The 25,915-nt window shown below is 35.7% G+C and overlaps 4 protein-coding genes across 18 annotated transcripts in view; 2 read left to right on the top strand and 2 right to left on the bottom strand.

Annotated features, from left to right (window-relative positions):
- Window positions 1–1,229, bottom strand: part of LOC105222966 (inositol hexakisphosphate and diphosphoinositol-pentakisphosphate kinase) — a 43,778-nt gene extending 42,549 nt beyond the window's left edge. For 3 of the 9 annotated variants that reach the window (XM_049456717.1, XM_049456718.1, XM_049456719.1), the window contains exon 1: window positions 518–1,226. In XM_049456717.1, the coding sequence (XP_049312674.1) occupies window positions 518–643 (126 nt within the window). In that variant the 5' untranslated portion in view covers window positions 644–1,226. Of the gene's footprint in view, window positions 1–517 lie in introns of all 9 variants that reach the window. The other 6 variants (XM_049456726.1, XM_049456727.1, XM_049456724.1 and 3 more) reach the window with 4 other exon arrangements.
- An 860-nt stretch (window positions 1,230–2,089) lies between these two features.
- Window positions 2,090–4,901, top strand: LOC105222968 (plectin). Its single transcript, XM_011200548.3, has 3 exons — window positions 2,090–2,763; window positions 3,111–3,623; window positions 3,678–4,901. Exons 1-3 carry the CDS (start codon window positions 2,475–2,477, stop codon window positions 4,772–4,774), a joined length of 1,899 nt encoding a protein of 632 aa, XP_011198850.2. The 5' UTR covers window positions 2,090–2,474; the 3' UTR covers window positions 4,775–4,901.
- Window positions 4,896–10,461, bottom strand: LOC105222967 (hypothetical protein). 7 transcript variants are annotated; one of them, XM_029548983.2, is made up of 6 exons: window positions 10,263–10,460; window positions 9,846–10,158; window positions 7,671–9,698; window positions 5,923–6,174; window positions 5,562–5,686; window positions 4,896–5,049 (listed from the first exon to the last, which is right to left on the bottom strand). In XM_029548983.2, exons 2-6 carry the CDS (start codon window positions 9,990–9,992, stop codon window positions 5,028–5,030), a joined length of 2,574 nt encoding a protein of 857 aa, XP_029404843.2. In that variant the 5' UTR covers window positions 9,993–10,158; window positions 10,263–10,460; the 3' UTR covers window positions 4,896–5,027. The 7 variants fall into 7 exon arrangements, with proteins under 7 accessions (XP_029404843.2, XP_019844741.2, XP_011198848.2 ...); XM_019989182.3 differs by having other exon boundaries at window positions 9,846–10,134; XM_011200546.4 differs by having other exon boundaries at window positions 5,923–6,171; window positions 9,846–10,134.
- Window positions 10,462–10,944: 483 nt separating this feature from the next.
- On the top strand, window positions 10,945–15,012 carry LOC105222969 (DNA replication ATP-dependent helicase/nuclease DNA2). The gene is made up of 5 exons (XM_011200549.4): window positions 10,945–11,652; window positions 11,733–11,966; window positions 12,024–12,854; window positions 12,918–13,323; window positions 13,386–15,012. Exons 1-5 carry the CDS (start codon window positions 11,071–11,073, stop codon window positions 14,717–14,719), a joined length of 3,387 nt encoding a protein of 1,128 aa, XP_011198851.2. The 5' UTR covers window positions 10,945–11,070; the 3' UTR covers window positions 14,720–15,012.
- The last annotated feature ends 10,903 nt before the right edge of the window (window positions 15,013–25,915 follow it).

Raw genomic sequence — 25,915 nt, 5'->3', positions numbered from 1 at the left:
AAGATAGAATCAAGTGGTTTAGAGTATTTATCACAAAAATCACATTTCCTGTTTTTTTTTTATATGTATACAGGAACTCTCATAATTAAGTCATAAACGCAGAAATGGTATATAAAGTATTAAAAATTTGTTCTGTATTAATTAAAAACATTTAGGGAAGGATTATAAAACAATCAACACACGTACATACGTTCATACATATAAGTGTATGTACATTTCTTAAATAAACAAAAAAAATGTCCTTGAAAACTTAGCTGACATAAAAAATATAAATGTGCAAAGAAGCAAGGACAGCCACAATGTTGGCATTGCGCAGCTAATATACCATACATCACAATTGCATATTGATTTTCAGCTAAAAATTTGATAACTTTGTAAAAGACAAATATACACTTATTTTCTTAATGCCAGTTTCGTAGATATAATAACTTATTGACATTTTTCAAATTATGTTTATAAGTAAGATTTAAAATACATATATACATAAATACTAAAAAAGATATAATGCATGTTTTACATTGCCATCACTGCCAACAAAAAATCCAGGTCGTGTGCTGCGTTCATTTGAAAATGACTGGGTTTGAGCCTGCTGCGACGACTGCCTTAAGTCCTGGTATCCTGATTCGAGTTCTGTGTAGGACATGATGCTTCTATCGACATGTACTAACAAATCATTTATCACTTAACGTAGTTATTAATGTTTTTTCTCAGTAAGATTAAAAGAAATCTATATGGAATTGGTAATGTCAAAAGCATTCACATGCAAAGTATGGAATGGGCAATTTTGCGAGGTTACAGCGAATGATAGTTGTGCTTAGTATTTGTTAATTAATTACAAATATGGTTGTTGATAAATTGAAAAACTAGAAGGTACTGCTCACTAGAATTTTTACATTTCACAATTTACTAAGAATCTTCTTCTTCACTTTTTTCACTTTGCATTGCCCATAACTATTGATTTTTTATCTTCAGCAAATAGCACAATTACACTTTGATTCATTCAACACAGCGTAAGAACTTTTTATCTGCAAATTATATAATTTTCGAATGCTATTTCTACCAATTAGTAATTGTGGAAAAACTTCACACATAAATTTCTAACACTTTCACACAAACTTGTCTGGCACCCAAGTTTAATTAAATAGACTAGACAGAATTCACAACAATCTCGTCCAAATTGCTGTGCTGTCAAAATGTACTAATAATGATTTTTTTGTTTTGCTTTGCAGCCCAACTGTTTGACATTTCTGTTCGCGCCTCTGATGGCTTGAAGTTCATCATATACTTTGCAGAAATCAGCTGTGTAGGAATTTGTGCAGATGAACATTGTTGTTGTTGTTTTGCAACAAGCAGTCAGCTGTATTTTGTTTACTAACGCTAAACGTAGCAACAACAATGGGTATTCAATGTACATATACCATCTACGTTGATCAGCACTACTTTGCTTTTGGTATTGGTAGCATATTATCCTGTTACGGTTATTGTAGATTTTTTTGTAAAGTATTCTATATGGTGTTTTGAATGCTAGAAAGAGTATTTTGAGTTTTAAAATATGAATGAAAGTTGTTTCACTATTAAAGTTTTAACAAACCGCATTATCGATACTCTCTAACAGATATATCGATAATAGAATACTTATGAGTTGCCAACAACTTTGATTCAAGAAAAAAGTAATATGGCATCAATAAATGAAAACCACTGTGATTTCGAAAATGAATGTTTAAAATAATTTTAATAACTAAGAAATGGAAAATCTGTGCCAGTCCATAATACTGATAGTGTACCGTGCAGGCACATTTCAAACATCATCATTTGCCCTTTTTAATGTGTATATTAATTCCTGGTGTATACATATGTATGTAGAGATGTATGAATGGTTTGAATCGACGGTTTAACGGAAAAGGTGCATGCTAAATTCAAATTTTATCGCAGAAAAATTCAAAGATTACAAATTCTCTTACGACATACTAATCTCGTTCTCATTTACTCTAAAGGTACTTTGGAGGTGAAACCTGTATCTAATTGGTAATTAGTAACTTATGTACTTCAATATAAAGCCTCATTTAACGTTTTCTCTACATTCATATCCATTTTCAAATAAGTGGATGTGAAAGTGAGCACTTTAAAGATCTCCTTTCACAATTAGGTTTGGAAAAAAGCTTTTTATGAAATTCCGCCTGCTTTGCGGAGTTAATATTTTTAAAAATATTTTTAAACTATTGTTGCAAAGTAACTATTAATAATTTAGTCATAGCTAGTCAAGCATTTAACCTACCTAGTTTACTTTTGTTACTTGGCGATATCGCTACGGCAACCGTAGCAACCTATTTGTTAAATATCATTTGGAACTTTCGAATTTTTTCATAATCAAAAATTGGGTTTTGGAAGAAAAAGAAATCACGTTTTGATTATTTAAGCTTTATTATATTAGATACCTTTAAATAATTTTTACAAAAACCAAACATAAATCCACGATGTTAAATTGTACATCACGGGGCAAAGAAGCTGCAATCGAACTACCGAAAGTCGGTAATAAGAAACCTATAGTACTCTCATCCCAGCGCTTTAACAAATTGTTAAACAATGCTAACCAGACTGATAAGCTGCGAGCTCAGAAGGAACTAGAAGAGGAACAGAAGTACAAAGAGTATTTGAAAGAGGGCTCCGATCAATTGGTTGCACATTTCAAGGGTAACATACAACGAACTCAGGATGAGAAGTTGGCTGAAATCAAAGCGCATATGGAAGAGAAGATTACAAAAAGTGAGCCATCTCAATACTTGTATAAAAAGAAACCGTCTAAAATATTACCAGTTAAATACAAAGAACTCAGAAAGCCAAAAAGCCTCACATGTAACATTCAGTACACCACTACTAGACCCAATTCTCATATTTCAATCAAAATTTAAGTAGCAATATATCCGAAAATTATATATTCATGTATGTTAAATATTTTGGTTCACGTCGAGCAAAATGTCATATTTAAATAAAAACGAAACAAATATTAATTTTATGTTATCCGTTTTAAATGTTCACTAAGAACTTTATTCTTATTATTACAGTTTTATTTAAGTTATTTAATGTATTCTTGGAACATGTTATTTATTTAGTGCAGGAAAATTTCCATAAGACAAAAGAAAATGAAGAACGCAAGCGGAGCGAGAAACTGGCAAAAGCACAAAACCTAATCGAGCAACTAAAACCGGGTCCCAAGCAGCTGCACTCGGCTGCCTTACAAAGTGAAGTCCTTCGAGCGCGTAACGTGCAAAGAAACATAAACAAGGAGTTCGAAAGGGCTATTAAACAACAAGAATGCATGGATAAAATGGCTTGCCAACAACAAGCTTTGGGTTTCATGGAGGAGGATATACAGCGGCAATTAGAACGCCATCAGGCAATGGACGTTTACAAAAAGGAAATGCTACAGACCATTAACGACAGCACCAAACAACGCGCGGAATATAAAAAGCAGCTAATTAAAGAACAACAAGCAGCACGAGAAGCTATGGACCAGGAGATCAAAGCACAAATCGAAAAGGAGAAAGCAATTATGGAGAAAAAACGAGCTGCTTTGCGTAAAAACGCATTAGAGGCCATGAAAATGGTTGAACAGCGTAGATTAAGTATGCCATTATTATTTTTACGCCCCTATATTTAAAATCATCTTTCTTTTCTAGGAGAACGTATGACTGAGGAGATAGAAAACCGCCTTTGTTGTGTTTACAATTTGGGCAAACAAGACTTGGATGCTGCAAAGCAAGAAGAGGACAAGAAACCCACACCAGAGGAAGAGAAGAAACAAGAGATGCAAGTTCAATTTCTTCGCTGCATTCAAGCTAAGACCGAAGCAGAAGACGATGAACGTGTACGTCGTGATATCAGTCGTATGCAGTTGAAATTCACAGCTGAGGAGCAAGAGAAGATACGTAAAGACAAAGCGGCAAAACAAGCGCGTATCGAGGCCTATATGCGTGAGCTACAACAGCAAAAGGAGGCCAAGCGTCGCAGTGATGAAGAGAAGCGTTACGATATGGCAACACGCTTTAAGAACTGTGAAGTAAATCGCCTATTCGAAGAGACACAAAAGCAACAGCGTCTAGCCAAAATGCAAGACACGCGTAAAACCTTACATGAGCAAATGGAGCAGAAAAAACGCAACGAAAAGGAAGACAAAGAACTTATGCGCACTTGCGAAAGTAATAACGAGGAGCGCGAAGATAAATTCTTTTTCGAATATGCACGAAATCTTATGGAGGATGCACATAAAAAGGATCGCCCACTATATCCATTCGTTAAGGTAGTGCAACAGTATAAGCGTGATCGCGGCATCGACTGTGAAAGGAAAACACCAAAGCACCTATTGTCACAGCTTTACATTGGTACACGACAGCCAGGAGATAGCAAGCAAAATGACGATCACAACGCCGCGGCAGTGCCAATGAAAAGCTCAAAATCGAAGTTAACACCGACTAGCTCGGCTGAGGCTTTGCATATCGGTAAATTGCCTTCAGGAACTGATAAGTTGGCGAAGACAGAGAAAAATATAAAAGAGAGTATACTTGAGAATTGCATTAAAATTAGCGAGCTAATTGCGGCTGATACAAAAAAGACTGGCAGTAGCAAGGAAAAATGTGATAACAGATTGGTAGACTGCTTGAAGCCAAGCAACCGTGTGGCCGAAGCAAAGAAGGAGGACGATTGTGAATCGTTAATCAGTAACAGCAAAGTGCGATATACTATGTTGGAATTGAAAGAATTGAATCAATTCACTTAAACGTATGCGTCAGCGATGGAAGCGTAGATAATTGCAGCTTGTTTCAGCTTATTTTCATTATATTTTTGTTACTTGTTCGTGTGCTTTTCAAACATACATGCAATAAATGATTTCTTGCAAATAAAAATGTAGTACATTTGTGTATTTAAAAATGAGCTTGGCTCTCTTAAGTGTATAAAAAATTTACAGTTCAGTTAAGAAATAGTTTTTAAGAATCTAATAGAATGTGCTGAAAGATGGATGGCGTTATATATCACGTTTGAAAGCGCGGGGACCTGTAAGTAAAAAAGTTATAAAGTCATTAGATGTTGCTAAATGTACTAATGCCTATGCTGATATAGCTTAAGTCGACTTAAGAGAAGTTAAACATATTAATTTAAAGTAAAAATCTTGGTATATATCTCAAAGCTTTCTGATCGCAATTTAAAACTAATGTTTAGTTCGTCTAGCGAAAGTTGCTCCGAATAAGTCTTATTACAACCATTAACCCTGCTGTTAGGTTTTTTTTTTCTTTGTAACATGCAAAACGGGGGAACCCCTCGCCTAGTTTTTATTTTACCAGAGTTGAGTAAATAATAAAATAATAATATTTAGCAAGTATTGAACCAAACGAAATATAAAGACTAAGATTAAATTGTTATTTTGTATGAAAACTCCAGTATGGACCAAATGGTCCTCTAACCTAAGATTCGTAAGTTTTTTTTTTAACCTAACAGCAGGGTTAATATAAATCGACTTAAGCTACTTCAGTTTACATATACATTAATAAAAATGAGTATTTAATCACCATTTCAAATTATTTTTCAGCATTTTGGTTTTAATACGTTTACGATCACGACTAATTATTTCCATACGTTCCTTAGGCGTTGTTTGGAAAAGAATCAGATGAAGGGTGCGTATCGCAGAAACCAGCTAAAATATATATGTATGTGTATATGTATATATTATGTATATTAAAATGTAAATAATAAATTAATACAGAAAATATAAAAAAGGAGTAGATTTAAGCTTACACAAACCCTGCCCTATTTAACAGAAGACACGAAAATATTGAAAATCACTGATGTTATAAACGTTGTGGCAAAGTTTTTAGTCACTGTTCAGGTTATAAATATACCACACGGAATTAATAAAATTTGTTTGCTCACCTGCTTTAAAAGTCGTGCTTTAAATCTGATATTATCAGGAGCAGCCGCTTCTATTGGATCTTCGCTGGTCTCCATGTGTAAGTTCAAAACGAATATTAATGTATCTTTGATGGTCTGTACAACACGCTGAACTTGTTCCGTTTGAAAGAGACGACGCACCAAATAACCGCGTACATACGCATTGATCTTGGTTGCAGCAGACGCTCGTCGCTCAGCTTCTACGGATGTGCTCGTAATCAACGATTGACGCTGCTTTTTTTTAGGGAAAAAATGTTTTCGAGTAGCCAATGTATGTTTTTATTATAATTTAAATTAAAAATTGTACATGTGAAAGTTTAAATTTTTATTTTCTAACTTATTCATTGAAAATATAACATTTTTTAAGGTTATTCTAGGTACTCGGTGATGGCCGCAAGGATGTTGTATAAATAAATACATACATTTGTGTAAATTTTACAAGTGTTATCTTGAAAAAACTTAGAAATTCAAATTGAAGCAGTTTAAAAAAGAGTTTTATGTTAATGTGTGTTTACCATCCTTCTGTGCACACATATACATATGTACATATGTAGGTATGTAGGAAAATACATGTAAATAATGTCAAATGCATGAGAATAATGTCAAATGCGAAGTGGCACATTTTATTGTAATGGTCAACCATAAATATGTATATGCAAAAGTGTGTCTCCCAACGAAACCTTTGATGTTTCCCACACTCCAGCGCATACTTAAATGACAGCATTGACTGTTGCGGCTAGATTTGATTGATTGTTTACTAATAAGGCACAGATAGTGATCATCGTATTGGAATTAGTTATTGAAATTTATGCAATATATTTGAATAACGATTGGAAAAGCTTCTCCTTTCATTGAAATGTTATCAACTGTTATTGTAAAGCTTTTTCATTTTATGGAAAAGAGAAGAAATAGATATGAGATAATAATAGAAAAATGTTAGTTTACATATTATAACAGCGAATAAAAAGTAGAGAATAGCATAAAATAACATATTATATTATGAGGTTTAGCTAATTTGTTTTTGTTGGTAAAATTTCACGAATCAATTTGTATAAAGGCGTAAAAAAAAAAGCATGGTGAAAAGCTTAATAAAAATGTATGATTTATTTTTAAATCAGTTATTTTAATTTTTTAATCCCAAATACCGGATTGAAAGAAAAATTTTAATTCTAAATAAATTATTAAAAAAAATTGTTTCATAAATTAAAATTTTTCGCTTTTGTGTACTTCGTGTTCAACCATTTAGAATAGAGCACGAATAGAGCCATCATCTTAAATACTATAGAAGAGTGGTCGGCTAACTTACACATTCAAACGATTGAAAACATAATGATAAAAATAGATGTTTGAGATTCAAGCGTAAATTTTCAATTTTTACCATTAAATAAAAAAAAAATAAAATTATTAATTTTCAAAAATTTAATTCCCAAACTCGGAATTAAAAATTTAATTATTATTACAAGATGGAAAATTGGATTTTCAAATTTTAAATTAAACAACAACAAACAATGAAACTTTGCATTAAAAACGTTTAAAACTGCGTTTAGAGTTTATTGAAGGCCAAGTTATCCGAACTTTTAAACGACAATGTAAAGTTTGATAGGTAATTCCCAACTTTTGTTATAAAATATTACATACATATGTATGTATACTTAAGACTGGGAATCTTATTCACAATTTTCGAATATATGCACGTAAATATATTATTCAAAACTATCATGCACACTTACGCGACTACTTGACGCTCCACTAGTTGTACCATTTGAGCGCCCAACATTATTAGTTACTCCACTGTGGTTGCTGCTAATCGACACACTTCTGTTTGAAGCTGTTGGTGAGAGGTCGTGCGAAAAAAGCCGTCGTCGAGGAGTGCAGTGATTACTGCTTTGGGAGGTCATCGGCAATGTTGATGAGCCGATTGATAGCTCCAACGATGGTAGTTGGATTGCACCTGACATCAAATCCAAAGAATTTGTTGCAGCACAACTGTTTGCACTCATTGATTCAGCACAGTCTGACCTTGCTGTTGGTGAGTTTTCTACCGAGCCATGGTAACTACTGTCAACTCTTTTGTTGTTCACATGATCTACGGCATGTTGTATTTGTACATTGCCTATTTTATTTGTCAGCTGTTCTAGCAAATACCTTTGTTGCTCTTCGAATACTTGCTGCATACGTTGTTGTTCACGTTTTTGTTGCGCCAATAACTCGAGAAATTTTTGACGGTGTTCATCCTCAATACCGTTGTATTGTTGATTGCCTGCTGGGCGTTCGCGTGCACTTTCCGTGGTTACTTTAGTAGTTTGTATGCTTGGCATTGAAGGCGTGGGTTTCATTTGTTTGATAGCGGTTGTACCGGAAACAGATTTTTTAAGCTGACGTCCAATTTTTGGTTTAATTAATCTTTGCTCATAAGGTGAACGTTTACTTTTAGTGCCTGAATGGTGTGTTGAGGATGGACTTGTAATATTTGTGATTGAAGGCTTTAGTTGTAAGCGCATTGGTTGTGCGCGTGGTTTAAGATCGACTTTTTGCACACGTTTCGCTTTTGATTCGACAGTGTCGCGTGTGGCGCTCATAGAAAACAAATTGGAACGTTTGGTGGGATAAGCGTCATTAGGTACTTGTTGTTGACGAATGTGTTCAATTAATGCTTTCGAAGGGTAATCTAGTGTAAAGGAGTTTGAGCGGACTAAACCGTTTTCATTTTGTGTCGTAGGGCTAACATCCAGAGATTTAATTTTGGACTGTGTTCTCTCGGATAGTAATGGCTTCAATGATGGACTTGTTGCCGATCTCTGCGGTGGCTTTATGTTAGAGCATTTGGGTTTATCCGTTTTTGTGTCTGTTACGGTAAAATTTTCAAACTTAAGGATTTTGCTGGTGATGTTCGTTACTTTGTGATGAGTTTTCAAATCTCGTTCACGATTTGTGGTGGACTCCACGCAGTTGAAGCTTTCGTCTGAACTTATTTCATCTTGCAACGATTTGTTCAAATTTTTTTTAGGTGTTTCTTGTTTATTCACATTTATAGTGTCAATACTATTTTGTTGTTTTAGAGTATCAATAATTGAACGCGAACTAATTATTGGTGTTGGTGGATCAATACAAATTGATGGAATTTTCTTTAGAACCTTTTCCGACTTCTGACGTGCAGCACAATTTATATTTGCGTTTTCGTCTTCTTTTATCAATTCAACTTTTTGTCCAAATGGCTTTTCATCTGGATGATCCAAATTTATTTGTTGCTGTTGTTGTTGGAAGATTTGCACTTCGTCCTCTGTCAAAGGACTGATGATTGTATTAGAACGATGGTCGTAAATCAAAGTTTCTGATTTTTGTAACTTTTGCATGCGGTGCATAAGATTCATTTCCAAAGAATTAGACTGTTGCATTTGAACATTAAATTCACCACATTCACCGGCAGTTTGACGAGTTATTTTCGCGCGATTCTGATTGGGCGTAGATAACTTCGATTCATTTTCATTTTGTGTCAGAATATTTGAAAGTAACATATACGATTTCTCTGCTTCTATACGTTGGGCATCAAGTTCTATTAAATGCTCAGATAAACTGCAGTTACTACTACTTTCGTTTTTATTCTCTATAACATCTGTATCTTCTTTTAACTCTTCAAGCTCTGCGGAATATTCCAAATTATATCTTTGTTTCCTATGTCGATTTTCTTCTAAACTTTGCTCTATTCTAATTGCCTTTTCTTTTAATTTCTGCATTTGTCGTCGCTTGTCGGCCGTCATCTAAAAAATGTTTAAACATTATTGAACATATATGTATATTTGCACGAGTATATAAAAGGCGATTAGTTGTAGTGTAATAGCGCGTGAAGCGCACACCCAAATACATGGCTGCAGCTAGTTCGCTGTAGAGTTATCATATAAACTTACTAATGGCGGTATAATAGGAACTCCATCGATGCGGAACACCGACACAAACTTTGATGCAGATATTGAGGGGGCAAATATCGGGTTTATGCGCGTAGTACCCGCTGCGCTTATAATATCTGACTTAATATCTTCCATTATTATAACCATAGATATATGTATATATTCTTTTTTCTCACTGAAAATTCCGATTCTTGGTTGTTAATTTAATTAGTAATATGAACGTAGAATTTAGAATTCTTATTTTCGCAGTATAATATGTACTACTTAACTCTTTCAAATTTATATCATTCTGAAATTTAATTTTGGCAAAAAACTCCAAAATATAAAGAAAACAAATTTAAAAATATGTGGAAAATTTGAAATTTTATGGCTTTTGTTTTCACTCAATCTATTTGTTTACGTTTCTATGGCTACTACCTGTGGACGCATGCAGCCGAAACTGCATTTACGATGCTCCAATAATTTCACGAATATTGAAGTCGTAAATTGTTTGTTTGTTTATTTGGACTAATAAATTATTCAAAATATCTAAATCAATTTATTCGCGCCTTTAACTTCTATTCAGTGAATCTACAGAAATTTACCAACAACGTTTACAAATTCCATCAAGTGTCAATTGGATGCACGTTCTTATTTCATGCATGAATATATTCACAATAGCAACACCTAGCGAAATTGGAAAATTATAGTCGGTCTGTAAACCGGTTAATTAGCTTTGAGAGTTACTTATTTTAAGAAGACTTAACAAAACAATATCTTATGTGTTGCACTTTTTAACCATAAAATTAAACTGTGATGGGTTCAGATTTGATTTTATAATTCATTATTTATTTGTTTTTAAATGTGAATAAAAACCCACAGTCAATACTTTCCAACTTCAAACTTCAAAGCGTTCAATGAAGATGCAAAAATAATAAGATTTAGTAACCATTTGGCATATTATCCTTTTCGAAAAAAAAAATTAATGTATTACACTTTATTTAATTGGATTTATTTAGTTTTAAATATACGAAAAATATTGTTGTGAGTTCATACAGTCGCGAAGAGTGAACTCTAACGTGTATGGCCACCATAATTTTGTTATGAAATGTAAATATTTATATTTGGCGGATGTTTAGATGTTTCAAAGTGGCGGGAAACCAATATAATCTCTTAAACGGCTGAGCAAATTGTTGTATACTAAAATTAAACTATATTTTTTGTTATCGTTAGTGTAGATAATATTATGAGTACATTAAAAAGAGTTACATCGCCAATGAAGCAACAAAATGAAACTCCCACAAAGAAGTTAAGAATTGGTAAAAACGAGGAAAAACCATTACATATTGATGGTTATAGTTGTACAGAGTTGGAAAACTTTTTTGACGGTGATGATGACTTTGAGGCAATTATAAATAGCAAAAGCTTATCAGTGCTGCAAGATAAATCCTTAGATCTTAGTAAATGGCAACGATGCATTGTACTAGAAGTGGAGCGCGAACGATCTACTTTCGATTTGGTGCTGCAAGTGCGACTAGCAAACTGTGATCAAATGGAAGATTTCGAGAAGGAAAATAACACTTCATTATCTAAATGTCGCCTGCAGCAACAATGGAGCCACACCATTGTTAAGAGAGATGACATTATTTCCCTAATATGTTTATGGGATGAAAAATTAATGTGCTATAAAGTGAATAATGAGCATGGATTTTGTGTCACGAACCCTGACACGTTAATTTCAAGCACTAGTGTAGTTGGCTCGCTTTTCTGTCGTAGAAAAGCAGTGTTGCAAGAGCGCTTCAAAGGAATTGATGCAAATAGCAAAATTGTAAGCGTACCCACTTTTATATGTGCATATGTTCATATTTACACGTACTGCAACTCGTAATTTCTAATTGTTAATTACAGATGGTAGTGGGATCAATGGTACATGAAATGCTGCAGTTGGTACTACAGAAAAATCTTAGAAACGCAGAAGATATTGAGTCCACTGCTAGAGAATTATTACACTCCAAGGAAACAGCTTATGAACTTTATGCGAATTTAATGTCACGTGATGAGCTAGAATTTGAACTACAAAAGTTTATACCCAATGTGATAAGTTTTGTAGAACAATACATTAAAGGTATTCCGCCAAATGTGGTACGTACATATAAATTTGTTTAGATTATTTGAAGTAATACATTTTTAATTTAACAGCATCTTAAAGATACTTTCCAAGGTACTATTGAACATATACAGGACATTGAAGAGAATGTTTGGGTGCCACAACTCGGTTTAAAAGGTAAAGTAGATGTATCGGTTCGCATCAAGCAACGAAAACACGAAAAAACAACAAATGCCATACCGTTAGAATTGAAAACTGGACGCGCCACTTTTTCAATGGAACATAAGGGTCAGGTTATGTTATACCAAATGATGCTAACTGCAATTGGACGTGAAACAAATTCCAGTTTATTACTTTATTTACGCGAAGGCATAATGCGCGAATTACGTGGAACCCGTAATGAGCAGCGTGACCTTATAATGTTACGTAATGATTTAGCGCACTATCTATCATATCTAAGTGAAAAACCTGCAACTAATACATCACTCGTAGCAACTGAAGAACAGGACAAATTTTTACAGCCTTTAAAGTTGCCCGAACCCATTTCACATCATAGCGCCTGTGGCAATTGTGAATATGCAACCGTTTGCTGCACTTTCGCAAAAACTGATCCAGAACTGCACTTAAGGAAAGGTCATCCTTTATTAACAGTTATGCAGAATGTTACCGATCACTTACGAACAGACGATTACAAGTATTTCATTCACTGGTGTCGTTTGCTTGCATTAGAAGAAAAAGAAATGAAAAAAGCGAACAACTTGCGCACTTTGTGGACGAGTACACCGGAACAACGTAAGAAAAATGGTCTCGCAATTGTGGATGTACAGCTGAAAAACGTTACTTGTGAGGGAACGCATTATTTAAACAATTTCATGATAGAGGCGACTGGTGATTATAAAGACGCGGATTTATTGTTGAGTGGTGTAATTATAACAACAAATACACGTAGTTCCTGTATTGTTTTTAATAACTTCCGTTTGTTTTAGTTCTCTATCGGCGAATATGTGATAATCAGCACACGCAAACGCTTGGCTGTGGCAGCTGGCTCAATTGTCAATATGACAAGTACCGAAATTACCGTTAGTCTCGAACGCGACCTGAAGAAAAACTATGCAAACGTTGCATTTATCATCGACAAACATGAGTCACAATCGGGCAACGCATTCAATTTCACAAATGTAAGCTTGTTGCTGGATAATAACGAGCGTGCTAAAACGTTGCGGGATATTATAGTGCAACGCGTACAACCCACTTACCGCAAAGTACTGCCAAAAATTGTTGCAACTGCTGGTGCAAATATACTCAAACAACTGAACTCGGTGCAACGATCTGCGGTACTCAAGGCATTAACTGTAGAACGCTATATGCTAATCAAAGGTCTGCCAGGCACGGGTAAGCAAATGATAACTTTCGTATCTGGTTGATCATGGCATATATATTTTTTGTTTTCGTAGGCAAAACGCAAACACTCGTGGCGATTGTGCGCCTATTACATTTGATGAATAAATCGGTACTCATCACCAGTCATACACACTCCGCAGTCGACAATTTGTTAGTGCGCTTGAAGGCACATAAACTGCCGATGCTGCGTTTGGGCTCCGGTGCACGTATTAACGACGAGCTGCAAGAGTTTGCCGAACACACAGTGCTGAAAGACTGCGCATCTGTGGAAGACTTAACGCAAAAATATAATTCGTATAACATTGTTGGTGTCACATGTCTAGGATCAGCGCATCCGCTGTTCTTACATAAAAAATTTGATTATTGCATAGTCGATGAAGCCACTCAGGTTATGCAGCCGACAACGCTGCGTCCGCTCTTCTTTTGTGATAAATTTATATTAGTCGGGGATCCCGAACAGTTGCCGCCTCTGATACGTTCAAAAGAGGCACGACAACTGGGTGCTGACGAATCACTTTTCGAGCGCCTCGACACAAAAACCGCCACAGCAGTACTGACACTGCAATATCGCATGAATAAATCCATAACGCGACTGGCCAACGAACTTACCTACAAGGGCGCCTTGCAATGTGCCTCTAAAGAGGTTGAACTGGACACGCTTCAAGTGAATTTGTCAAAGGATAATGAAGCTGCGAAGTGGTTGCAGCGCGCCCTGCAAACTCATATAGATCAAGCGGTTTACTTATTGGATACCAAGGACTGCACTGAACGGCTCAACGCATTTAACAGCGGCGAAAAGAGCACTGCGCTGGAATGCGCTTCAACACCAACTACCAATGAACAACATAATAAAAGCACCAAGCGTATTTCCAAATATACAAATTATTGCGAAGCTGCAATTATTATGCATATAGTTGAGAAATTACTGCTGGCAGGTTATGCACCGGCGCGTATTGGCGTGATTGCGCCTTATCGCGCACAAGTGGAGCTGCTGCTTAACTTAACTGCACAGTTTGAGCTTCACCATAATACCGGAACGTCGAAGCTGAGTTTTACCTCGGTCGAAGTCAACACCGTTGATCAATATCAAGGGCGGGACAAAGATATTATACTCTTTTCTGGCACGCGCACTGGCGCTGTGGATGCCAATGAACGTGCACGTGAAGCAGAAATTCTGGAGGACAAACGTCGCCTTACTGTGGCGATTACACGCGCTAAACGCAAGCTATTGCTTGTTGGCGACGCTGCGTGCCTGTCTAAATATACGCCTTTTCAACTGTTGCTCGAGCACATACCAAGCTACTGCAAGTTACAGCTGGAGGATGGTAAGCTTGGTTTCGAATGGCAAGCACTATTGAGTAATATATCTAGTGTTATTAAGACTTAGCATTTTCGGCTTAATTTAAGCATGATATTATTATATTATTTGATTGCAATGATTGTATATTGACAACACTATTTATTCAAAATCAAGGAAAAGCTGGAATTCTATACTGACTTGTCCAACGCTGTGGGCTGCACGGCACGTATTTTTGATTTTCCTTTTTGTATTTTATTGGTTCATTGATGTTATAAAGTTGGAATTTAGTTGTTGGTGAGTGCAACTGTGAATTATTACATTTTTGATGTTGATCCGTTATTTTTGTTATAAAATTATTTCTTAATTTGCTTACATCTTCGTCTTTGCCACACAGCGCATCTATAATGCAGCCCATTTTCTGTATTTTTTTTTATTTGTTTTGCTTTTATTTTAAGAAAAAATGTTTTATTTATATGAAAAATATTATTTTGACATTATTTTTTACAATAATCGTGTCATTTGTGAAGAAAAATTCTAAATATATTAAAGTCATTAAGATAGCCGAGTTTTTACATGTAACAACTTTGTAAGTGAAGCTTTAAGTTTTTCTGATGTGGGAATCGGTAATTGTTTAATGAAAATTCGGTACAAGTTTTGTTATTTGATGTTCGCAAGCCTTAGCTCAGTGGTTGTTGTTATTGTGGTTAATCTAAACCCTAAATGGACGAGAGGTAGGCTAATTGTCATTGATTTAAAGGTAGGTCTAGGTTTGTAAAGAATCTGAATATAGGGAAAGACAGCTGGTCTAAGTAATCGTATAGAACTCGGATTCTTATACGGCCAAGGACTTTCAACTCGACACCATGGCTCGAAATTAATGTTTGAATTGCAACAGCAGCAATTAGGGAGAGTGAAATATGAGGAAATATGTTGGATATATCAGGATACCTATAGCCTGTATAAATAAGGTTACTACAATTTTTAGAGCGCGATTTAGCAAAGGTTGCTCTGGTTTTTATACGTCGGCATATTCACTTCGGGCGATTTCACTTCAAGCCAGACTAGTTTCTGAAAATAGCTTTTACTAACAAACAGCTGGCGGCATATTTACTGCTGATTTTCTGATCCGCACATGTTTGAGAATAGCTCAGATGTGTAGAGACATTCCTGCTATTCAAGGTGTGTTCCAAAGTAAATAGGACTTAAAAAAACAGAACACATGTTTTATTCAACAAAATCAATTTATTTTATTCAAAATAGTCTCCTTCTGCTTCAATACAGCTTGTGGCATGGTCCTAAGCATGTCGAACGAGTGGTTTAGCTCGTTGGCCGACATGGCCGCCAGTATGCCGGTGCAATCCTTCTGATTGGCCTCTACGTCTGCATAACACTTTCCTTTCATGAGATAATGAATTTTTCCGAAAAGGCAGAAGCCGTACGGTGCCATATCAGGTTGATACGGGGAGTCGTTAATGGTTAAAATGTGATTTTTGGTCAAATAATCGGACACAAGCGTCGAATCGAATGTTGGATTCTGGGCAATTTTTGGTCGTCTGTCAATTTGTGCGAAACAAACCGTGCACACACCTTTCGTAAAGTTTGGAGATGTTCAATTCCATTTCCATGAATTTCAAAGAAGATTTCGGCTGATTTTTGACGAATTCACGCACAGTTTCGATGGATCGATGATCACGGATTTTGATTGGCCCACATGTTGATCGTCATTTATGTCCTCACGACCGCTTTGAAAACGTTGAAACCACTCGTGCACTCTGCTACGGGATATACCTATCACCGCCATTAAGTTGTTTCATCAATTGAAACATTTCGCTAAAAGTTCTACCAATTTTAGGACAAAATTTAATGTTGACTCTTTGTTCGAAGCTCATTTTCGCACCGATAACACAAACATACTGACACTTAAACGCAATAACATCACTTCCAATCAATGAAATGTCAAGAAATTCTCACTGGACAATCGATAAAGATAACAGATTCTAACGCACTAATCGACATATAGATGACGCCAACAGGGGCGCTAGATTCAAAAAGATACCTGTTTACTTTGAAACGCATATTGTATGCATGTTCCATTCATTTAGGATTTAAATCAGGTAACAACATCTTCAATGGCCGTTCTAATAACATTTGGTTCTCCATAACCGAAGAGTTTACGATTTATTGATGTTGACTTGCCAGTTTTCTTTGAAAATAGTTGGTAACCGTTTTAAGTAAAATAACAATATATTGTCTGTACAGTCATCTTGTAGCTCCAATCCCTCGATTCACGATTGACGTGTTAGGCTGGACTACGTCCGATCAATATAACTACTTCCCGTAGCCCCAATATACCTAATACTGTATATGAATTTCAAACTTTCGGTTAATTTTATACCGTATATATCAGTAGCAGGATATTTAGCAAAATTAAGTGAACGTATAAATCGGACACATAAAATATTATAATACCGAAATTGCTCTACAAATTACCACAGCTTCCATTTAGTACATATTGTATAATGACTTTTGTTTTTCTAGCAGACTCTATGTGTACTGAATATATCAGTCAATATGATAGATATCTTCCTAAAAATGCCCGAAAACATGTTCTCGAAGTTACTTTTTACTTCATTAGTGCTTAAAGTTAATGCAATGATGATAATCAAAATACACGATATAATGGTTTCCAACCGTGACTTTTCATCTATAAACCGTTTTTTTTTTATTAAAATGTATGACTAATTATAATGAAATTAAGAGAATTTTTAATCATAATGTGGTTTAATGTAGAATATGCATGAAATTAGTCTAGACCTTACACTGTAACTCATATCCCTAAAATAACGATTTCCAACTCTATAACCGAGTTTACAATAGCGCGCCAGTGGTTCTTCTTTTTCACAGTTTGGCGCCAATTGGAGATTCTAAGTGTGGCCAGGTCCTTCTCCGCCTGGTCTTTCCAACGGCTTGGTGGTCTTCTTCTTCCTTTGATTCCCCCGCCTGGTACTGTGTCGAGTACTCTCAGTGCTGGAGTATTTTCATCTAGCTGCTCGTCGTACCAGGTTTGATAATTAAGTAATGAGACTGATTTCATTGCCGCGCTTGTGGTAAACCTGTGACCTTGAAATTCCTCTTCCTCTTTTTCCGGCATCCCTCCCCTCTCGATTGATATATTTACCATAGCTCTAGCTTGTTTAGTTCGCCTGCTGCGTCAAGTTGAGTAGACGTGTGTTTGTAGTGCTCGTCACGAAAATGAAAAAACGAAATCAAGAGCAATGCGTCGCGATAAAATTTTGCGCCGATTGGGCGAAACAGCTTCGGAAACGTATGCTTAAATGGTAAGAGTGTATGGTGATAGTGCTCTTAGTCGTGCTCAAGCTCACAATGGTTGTCTCCGCGCGCCTCCCGCCCGAAAAAAGCTCGCATGAGCAAGTCGAAGGTGAAACGATGATTATTGCCTTTTTTGATAGCCGTGAAATCGTCCTCAAAGAATTCGTTCAACCGGGGAAAACTGTGAATCAAGTCTACTATTGCCAAGTACTCGAAAGATTGCGAAAACGAGTCAACAGGGTGCGCCCAGACAACGCTCGTAACTGGATTCCTCATCATGACAACGCGCCGTGCCACACCGCCCTCAGCGTGTCTCAGTATTTGGCCTCTAATGGGATCGCCGTGTTGCAACAGCCGCCTTATTCGCCCGACATGTCACCTTATGACTTTTTTGTTTCCTAAAACAAAATCGGTGGTCAAAGGAACCAATTTTGAGTCGATTACGGACATCCAGGCGGCCGTGACGAGGCTACTCGCGAACATTCCAGTCGAATCGTTCCAGAAATGTTACGAAGCATGGAAAGCGCGCTGGAATCTCTGTATAGCTGTCCAAGGGGACTACTTTGAAGGGGATGAATGAGTTGTAGAATAATTTTCAAATATACGGTTTTTATGGAATCAGTCACATTACTTAATTGTCATACCTCGTATATCTCGTACAGCTCATCGTTATATCGACTGCGGTATTCGCCAACGTTGCCAACGCTCAAAGGAACATAAATCATTCGCAGGACCTTTCTCTCGCAAACTCGTAACGTCGACTTATCAGATGTTGTCATCGTCCATGCCTCTGCACCATATACTCGTATCATAATGATATACCCACTACATTTATTAAAGAAACCTTTTGGTTCAGTTTTATTTTTTTCTCAAGTTTTGGACACGAAAGAAAATGTAATGAAATTAGGTGAGTATTCTCGGTTTCTTCGAAAAATGCATGTAGCATTCTTACGCAACATTTTTATACTCTCGTTGCTACAAATTATAATAGTTTTGTTCACCTAACAGTTGTTTGTAATCAACTCAAAATAATTGAGTTAGATATTGGGTCGAGTTGAATTCCGAGTGACTAAAAATTATGATATCTTGATGAAACTTGGTACCAGTGTTTATTGAAAAAAAGTGACATAACTAAGCACTAAATTGAGATATAGTTACAACTGTAATTTGGTACGGGGGAACGCAGTAGCATGGGTGCCTGTGGGCTAATATTTTTTAAAAAGTGGACATGGCACAGCCCTCCTTTAGCTGAAACCACATATCTTGGGACTTCCTCGACTCATTTCAATTAAATTTCGGTACATAAAATTCTTCTCACATACCAATGTCAATGCTTTTTTGTGTTTTTGAATAATCAGGAATTTGTGCACCAAGTTACATCAATAATAGGTTTGTGTCGATTTAAATCATACTTTCATACTACAATTTACTAGATCTAACTAGATTTAATGCGTTTCGATATTTATAAAAGCAACTAGTTACATTTTTAACGTCTACTTTTTTTGTTCATCCTTCCTTTGATAATTTTTCGAACACTTTAATATTGAGATGTGATTGAAGGGCACTCCACTGAAAGGCGACGCGTCAAAACAGTACATACTCGTATTTGAATACCGGCACCTCACAGCGCTAAGCTGTTGCCTGAGGTGCATAAATATTATTAAAATGACGTGTCAAAAAGCACTAAAAAAAAGAAAAAAATGGCAAAAACGAAATGAAGCGAGCATATCCGTTTCGAAGAGGAGAGGACTATTTGCAGACAACAAACAGCATATGTTTTGGAATAATGAGTGGATGGAATTGCATTGACGTGCTGTAAATGATGGTGGTGATGATGAGCTATAGAACGTGTGCAGACTACATGATGGCCGACAGGGCGAGCCGACAAAGCGCATATTCGCACACACACATATTCACTTGTGTATATAGCTAACTACAGTTATAGCCAATTTAGCTGCAGAGACTGCAATGAGTTAGCATGTCATATACCATATTGGCTTGCCGGTAAGCGGCTAGGTCTTGTGACGGATTCGGGCACGTAAGTGTCATTTATAAGACAAAGAAAGGAATTTTTCCATTTAATGATAGATGCAAAGCGACACTCGAAGCATTCGAGGTGTTCGTCGCTTACCCAAACTTATTGGCAGCAGAAGTAAGAACGCGCTAAATTGGGGCGGCATCCTAGTGGAGTTTGAGTGACATTACACATATAGTATACACTCGGCATTGTCTGTTTATTTCAAGTGAACTAGTCGATTATTTTGGAAGAGGTGGACGGTTGGTGGTTACGATTGTGGTAGTAGCCCAAATGAAAAATTATTTAACAGAATTTTCTCCATTCTCCAAATTATATACTATATAATGGGCGAAGTGCCCTTTTCCCTTACTAGATTTAACCTCAAAATACCAAACAAATGTCGTGCATGCAACGATTCTCCGCTTGATACTAACCTCTCTTTGCATAACCCCTCAAATTAGCTCCTCTAACATTCTGGTCTGACTTTGTTAAAACAGCTCGTTGACTTTCTGAAACTAGGCTTATCTTCAGCTACATAGTTAGTGCGAGAACTTGAAGCTAGAACAAGCCTAGCTCCTGTTTTTGCGCTGGCTGCGTTCGAGCTCGTGACATAACTAAACTGTTCACGAAACAACTAGTTGCTTACGCCTTTTTTCCAGAAGAGCCGTTCTTTAATATTGTTTTTTGGGGGAAACTAGTTTACTTAAGCATAGCCTCAAGAAAGACTATCTTATTACGAAAGGCACCAGGTATTCGTAAGCTCTATTCGAGACTGGGCTAGGGCTAGGTCCCAGCCAGGCTGATCCTCGGTACAGATCGCACGCTATCTTGAATCAGCCCCAGCTTGAGAACCCCCTATGAATACCCAACTATAAAGTCAGACCTTATGCCGCAATCTTCCAACTGCAACAAGGGCGAACTGTTTCCAGCCCATCTCTGGAATTATCGTAACACAGTGATATCTATCCACTCCCAGTATTCACCGTGGGGAAGGGTTCTGCCGGAGATTTTGATGACCACATTGGTCCAATAAACTAATTAAAATTTATACATATATTATGTTCCTATTTTGTATAAGTAATACTTTTCAAAGAAGAAACGATAACGGTTCTTAAGGGAGTATTCTAGTCTAGAAGCATGAATTTCAGGTAATTTTTAAAGTGTCGTAAAAAAAGGCAATTAATATTTTTACTATCCATTTTTTTATTAGTTATTTGTTAATTTAAAAAATTATGAGCTAACGAAGTGGCTGGTCTCTAAAAATTTCCACATGACCATAACCATGATTTCAACCCTCCTAGTTATCTGAAACCAAAAAGAAAAAAAGATTATTAATCTAGAATGATGTCGCAATGGTCGGAACTACGGAAAATTGGGAAATAAATTTTTCACAAAATGGCGACTGCCTAAAAAAAAGTTTTTTTTGGATCACTTTTTCTGACTATTTCGAATTTTTTAAAAATAATAAGAATAAAAATTTGGGGATAAGGCTACTTCCAACCATAGACAAGCCTACAAAGAAGACTCTATAAAAATTTTAAGTAAATCGGTCCAGTAGAAGCTGAGAAATCGTGGGCATCGTTCCGAAAAAGTCAGTTTTGAGAAAAACGCGTTTAAAGTTTCGCGTTCCGGCCGAACCAGTTTGGATGTCGGGTCAGAAAAATGCCTATATCTCCGAAAATAATTTGAATTTTGAAAAATCCTCTTGTACACATATTCTTGAATAGTTAAACTTTGAAAATATTAAAACAAATTTCGATTTTTTTTTTAATTTCTAGACTATAATACCCCCTTAAAACAGCTTAAGCCATATTTAGACATTCTGTACACTTTATTTAAAATATTAAACATTTTTAGACAATCCACCTAAATCGTAACATTTCATTACTTTGAGCTCGTGCTTAGTACTGAGACTCTTTTACAGATCGCCTTTGAAACTGAAATTCCAAAAGTAAGGACCTCCTCAGTGTAGCATATGGATTTAGTCTTGCCCTGTCTGAACATATACAAACATTGGTGTAATATTTTTTTGGAATTCTGTGGGCAGTTCTCTTCATGTTCGCTTTCAGGTAATACATGTTTTTTGTTGTGCTTGAAGTTGATCATTAGTAATTTTCGATTTCTCGGCTTCTGGGTTGTATGGTGTTTGTTTGAAATCATGTCGAACTCTCCACTTTAGAGTGGTTTCGTGTTTGTATGTATAACGTTTCAAGTATTCGAAACAAGAAAAAATGTTAACTTACGTGAACTTTATTCCAATCATTCAGTTTGTATGACATATAGCATATAGCTGCTACAGTGATTCGATCTGAACAATTTCTTTGGAAATTATACCGCTGATTTCGATAAAAATCTATGAAAAATTTCATGAAGATATTCAGTTAAAAAAAATGTTTTCTATTCAATGACTTGATTCTGACAAATAAAAAAGCTTTCCGTACAATGATTTTTATAGGTTAGTTTGTTGACAGATATATGGTTTAAAGATCCCATCTACACAATTTGTTCGGGGATTGTAGATCTTTCTAGGATAGTTTAATATGCTAAATTACTTGGAGATATCTCGTCCAATATAAACATTTTCCACAAAAGGACTTTATTTTGTTCAATCTGTTTGTATGACAACTATTTGCTATAGTGGTCCCGATATCAGCGGTTTGCAACTTCTTGGGGAGAACAGGATTTGTGCAAAACTTCGGTTCGATATTTATAATACTGAGGGATGGTTAGCATATATATAACGGTTGTGAACGCTAATTTAAATGCCGCATCTGTTAGCCTGTTCGCCTCTGCGTATTACTATTCGTTGCTTATCTACATAACATAGGCATAGTGGACGGCCAACTGTGACTCTGACAGTAGTCTGAGTTCGGCGTTACCACTTTTAAAATAAAAAACATTTTTTGTAAGTCGTGTAAAATCTGAGAAAAATCATTTTTATTTTGTCAAATGTTGCTAACGCTGTGCACAATACTGTCCATATTTCCATTTGTATGTATGAATATACCTTTAAAATACCGCCACACAATGAAAGTATCCACAAGCTGTTATGTAATTAAGCAAATGTTAATGTCATACCGTAATGAAAGTTCACAACACAAATAAAAGGCATTCATACCTACACATAGATAAATATGTATGTATATATGTTTGTATATACATATATATAAATAAAAATAATAATAATAAATTACTGTAAAAATATTTATAAATCAAGCGCACGCCTAAAAGCAGTAACAACAACATTAGACCATAACGTCCAACGGCCAATTCAAGGTGTTGAGTTAACTGCAGAAAACCAAACAATTTGAAAACTAAAATTGCCATAAAAGGCAAATATGAATGAAGTAACTAACGTGAGCAAAAAACGAGAAAAATACAATAATAAAAACATAAAAATGCACAAAACAAATTTGAAGCTATGCAATTAAATAAATAATCATAATTTACAGATGACAACACCTAAAATTTCTTGACCAATCATCTCAAAGAGTTACAGCGGAGCGTTACCGTTCATCAGTAAATATCTGTTACAAAGTGGAGTGTGTGACTAATGTGATGAGTACAAAAATGGGGAGAATGGCGGGTGAGACAAATGAGCAAATGCGCCGCTTGGGTCAAATGCTAATAAAGACTAACCAGCATGAAAGTGAAAAAATGATAAATAGCTGTATAAAAACATACACCCGCGTACACATACATACATATGTAAAAACACAAGCGAAAAAGCGAAGTTAAATAAATAAATTATTTCGTAATGTATTTAAAAAGACAAATATGTATGTATTTGCAGCCCAACAAAAAACTAACTAAAATACTTCTTTTTGGCCAAAAACTGAGTAAAGAAAAAGAAGGTCACGCTGTAGCCAGTTTTGAATAGGTCAATTTATTGACAAAGGCATTTGACATTTTCAATTATTGTCTAAGAAACATTAGCCAAAAGCGAAATTGCATTACTTCTTCATTTTCTTACAAACAACCGCAAAAACTAGTTTTATTGCAACACCGATGATCTTGGCGGGACTTAAATGTATTTCGATCGGGCAAGTTCAGAGAGTTTGACTAATAAACGGGAAGTTTCTAATAAAGTTACGGAATGCAAAGCAGGTCTGGAAAAGTTTAAAAATATTTCTTTATTGAAATAAGAGCAGCCAACTGCGCTTCAAACACAAGCAGAGCAAATTAAAATCATGTGAAGCAATATTATTTAATCAATAAGGCTGCGAAAATTTCACTTGGAAGAAGGCGTACTAACGATAAGCGGTAATTTTCAATCAAACTCCCTAATATGACCAATGGATATTACAAAGGATGCAGAAAAAATTTTATACCGGGTTTAGGGAGGATATGATTTCTAAGTGTTATTTCGGCCACTTTTAAAATGTCGTGATCTGTATTTTTTTCTCATTGTATTCAGTAATGTTTACAACTTCATTATGTTCTATTTATGATCATAATAATCGTCCAGCTGTGCTCCATATTCGTCGAATTGTTGAAAATTTCCAATTAACATTATCTTTACAGAATGTTCAAGTGCCAATAAGACAAAGAACCGCTCGAAGTAATGAAAATATTGCTGACGTTCAGGCAAGTGTTGCTGTTGACCGCAATTTGTCGATTCCAAGACATTCGCAAGAATTAGGACTGAATCAAACCATAACCTGGCGCATTTTGAGAAAGGATTTGATTTAGATTTCTCATTCAAGAACTGAAGCCACCGCAAACGTCGTGAATTTACTGATTTTGCCTTGGAACAGTTTGAAAACGATAATATTTTTTTAAGAAAGTCATTTTCTACGATGAGGCTCACTTTCGGCTGGGTGGTGAGGTAAATAAATAAAACTGTCGATTCTGGTGGGAGAAAATGGTCCACATAATATTCATGAACAATCATCACATTCACCTAAATTGACAGTTTGGTGTGGTTTTTGGTGGAATCATCGATCCGTACTTCTTTCGAAATGAAGCTAATGATACCGTTACTGTCAATGGAGAGCGGTACAGATCGATGACAATCAAGTTTTACGGCCGCGATTGAAGAGGAAGTTGATCTTGACAATAACTGGCTTCAACAAGACGGGGCTACGTGTCACACAGAACGTTTAACAACCGAATTATTGCGAGAAAAGTTTGGAGATTCGATTATTTCAAGATATTGTGACATTGAATGGCCTCCAAAAAAGTTGTGACACCATTAGACAATTTATTGTGGGGCTATTTGAAGTCATTGGTCTTTAACAATTAATCAGGCTAACTCTAGTGTTCAACCTTTAAAAGTCTATATTGAACGAGCTATTCATGACATACGACTTGCTTTAGTGGAATAAGTACTTGAAAATTTGGTTCATCGAATTCATTTCTGTAAAAGAAATCGTGGAGGCAATTTGAATGATGTTATATTCAGAACTTTATTTTATCGATTGCACTTCACATTAAATAAGAAACATTTGAATTTCCTTAACAATTATTGTATATTTTGTTTGAACAGAAATCATATCACTGTTATTGGGAAACCCTTTACGAGTATATTGATAAAGCGTCTGGAGTCTATTTACTGAACGGCTGAAGTTATATGGGGATGCTTCAAGCATACCCTGATGAAAGCTGGGCGGTCTCGATGCAAGTGACGAGATTCTAACTCTCCTTACTACAGACAGATCTGACTTTATTATAAATACTAATATACATATATATATATACATTAGGGTGTTCGTCACTTCCTTAATTTTTTGCACACGCTTCCTGAAGTTTCAGATTTTACCATAAGAAAAGGATCCAACAAGCTCTTTATTTTTCATTTAAATCGTGCCTAAAAAAGGGAAAAGCAAGATCCCGCAAATTTAACATAGGATTACTTTATCTTTTGCAATCAGTTTTTTATAAATAAAAAAACCTATAACTTTGAAAAATTTATATTACAATACAAAATTTCCTAC

Source organism: Bactrocera dorsalis, chromosome 4 (genome assembly GCF_023373825.1).
Source record: "Bactrocera dorsalis isolate Fly_Bdor chromosome 4, ASM2337382v1, whole genome shotgun sequence".
NCBI classification, from domain to species: Eukaryota; Metazoa; Arthropoda; class Insecta; order Diptera; family Tephritidae; genus Bactrocera; species Bactrocera dorsalis.
This window is presented reverse-complemented; position numbering and strand designations above follow the sequence as displayed.

What these genes read in the sequence shown, in the direction of transcription:
- LOC105222968 (XM_011200548.3), top strand. Translation starts at nt 2,475, where the DNA reads ATGTTAAATTGTACATCACGGGGCAAAGAAGCTGCAATCGAACTACCG. An exon ending in GGAAGAGAAGATTACAAAAA is followed by an intron (nt 2,764 to 3,110) that starts GTGAGCCATCTC and finishes TTATTTATTTAG; the next exon opens with TGCAGGAAAATTTCCATAAG. An exon ending in GGTTGAACAGCGTAGATTAA is followed by an intron (nt 3,624 to 3,677) that starts GTATGCCATTAT and finishes TTTCTTTTCTAG; the next exon opens with GAGAACGTATGACTGAGGAG.
- LOC105222967 (XM_029548983.2), bottom strand. Translation starts at nt 9,992, where the DNA reads ATGGTTATAATAATGGAAGATATTAAGTCAGATATTATAAGCGCAGCG. An exon ending in TTCCTATTATACCGCCATTA is followed by an intron (nt 9,699 to 9,845) that starts GTAAGTTTATAT and finishes AACATTTTTTAG; the next exon opens with ATGACGGCCGACAAGCGACG. An exon ending in CTGAAAAATAATTTGAAATG is followed by an intron (nt 5,050 to 5,561) that starts GTGATTAAATAC and finishes TTTTACTTACAG; the next exon opens with GTCCCCGCGCTTTCAAACGT.
- LOC105222969 (XM_011200549.4), top strand. Translation starts at nt 11,071, where the DNA reads ATGAGTACATTAAAAAGAGTTACATCGCCAATGAAGCAACAAAATGAA. An exon ending in CGGATTTATTGTTGAGTGGT is followed by an intron (nt 12,855 to 12,917) that starts GTAATTATAACA and finishes CGTTTGTTTTAG; the next exon opens with TTCTCTATCGGCGAATATGT. An exon ending in CAAAGGTCTGCCAGGCACGG is followed by an intron (nt 13,324 to 13,385) that starts GTAAGCAAATGA and finishes TTGTTTTCGTAG; the next exon opens with GCAAAACGCAAACACTCGTG.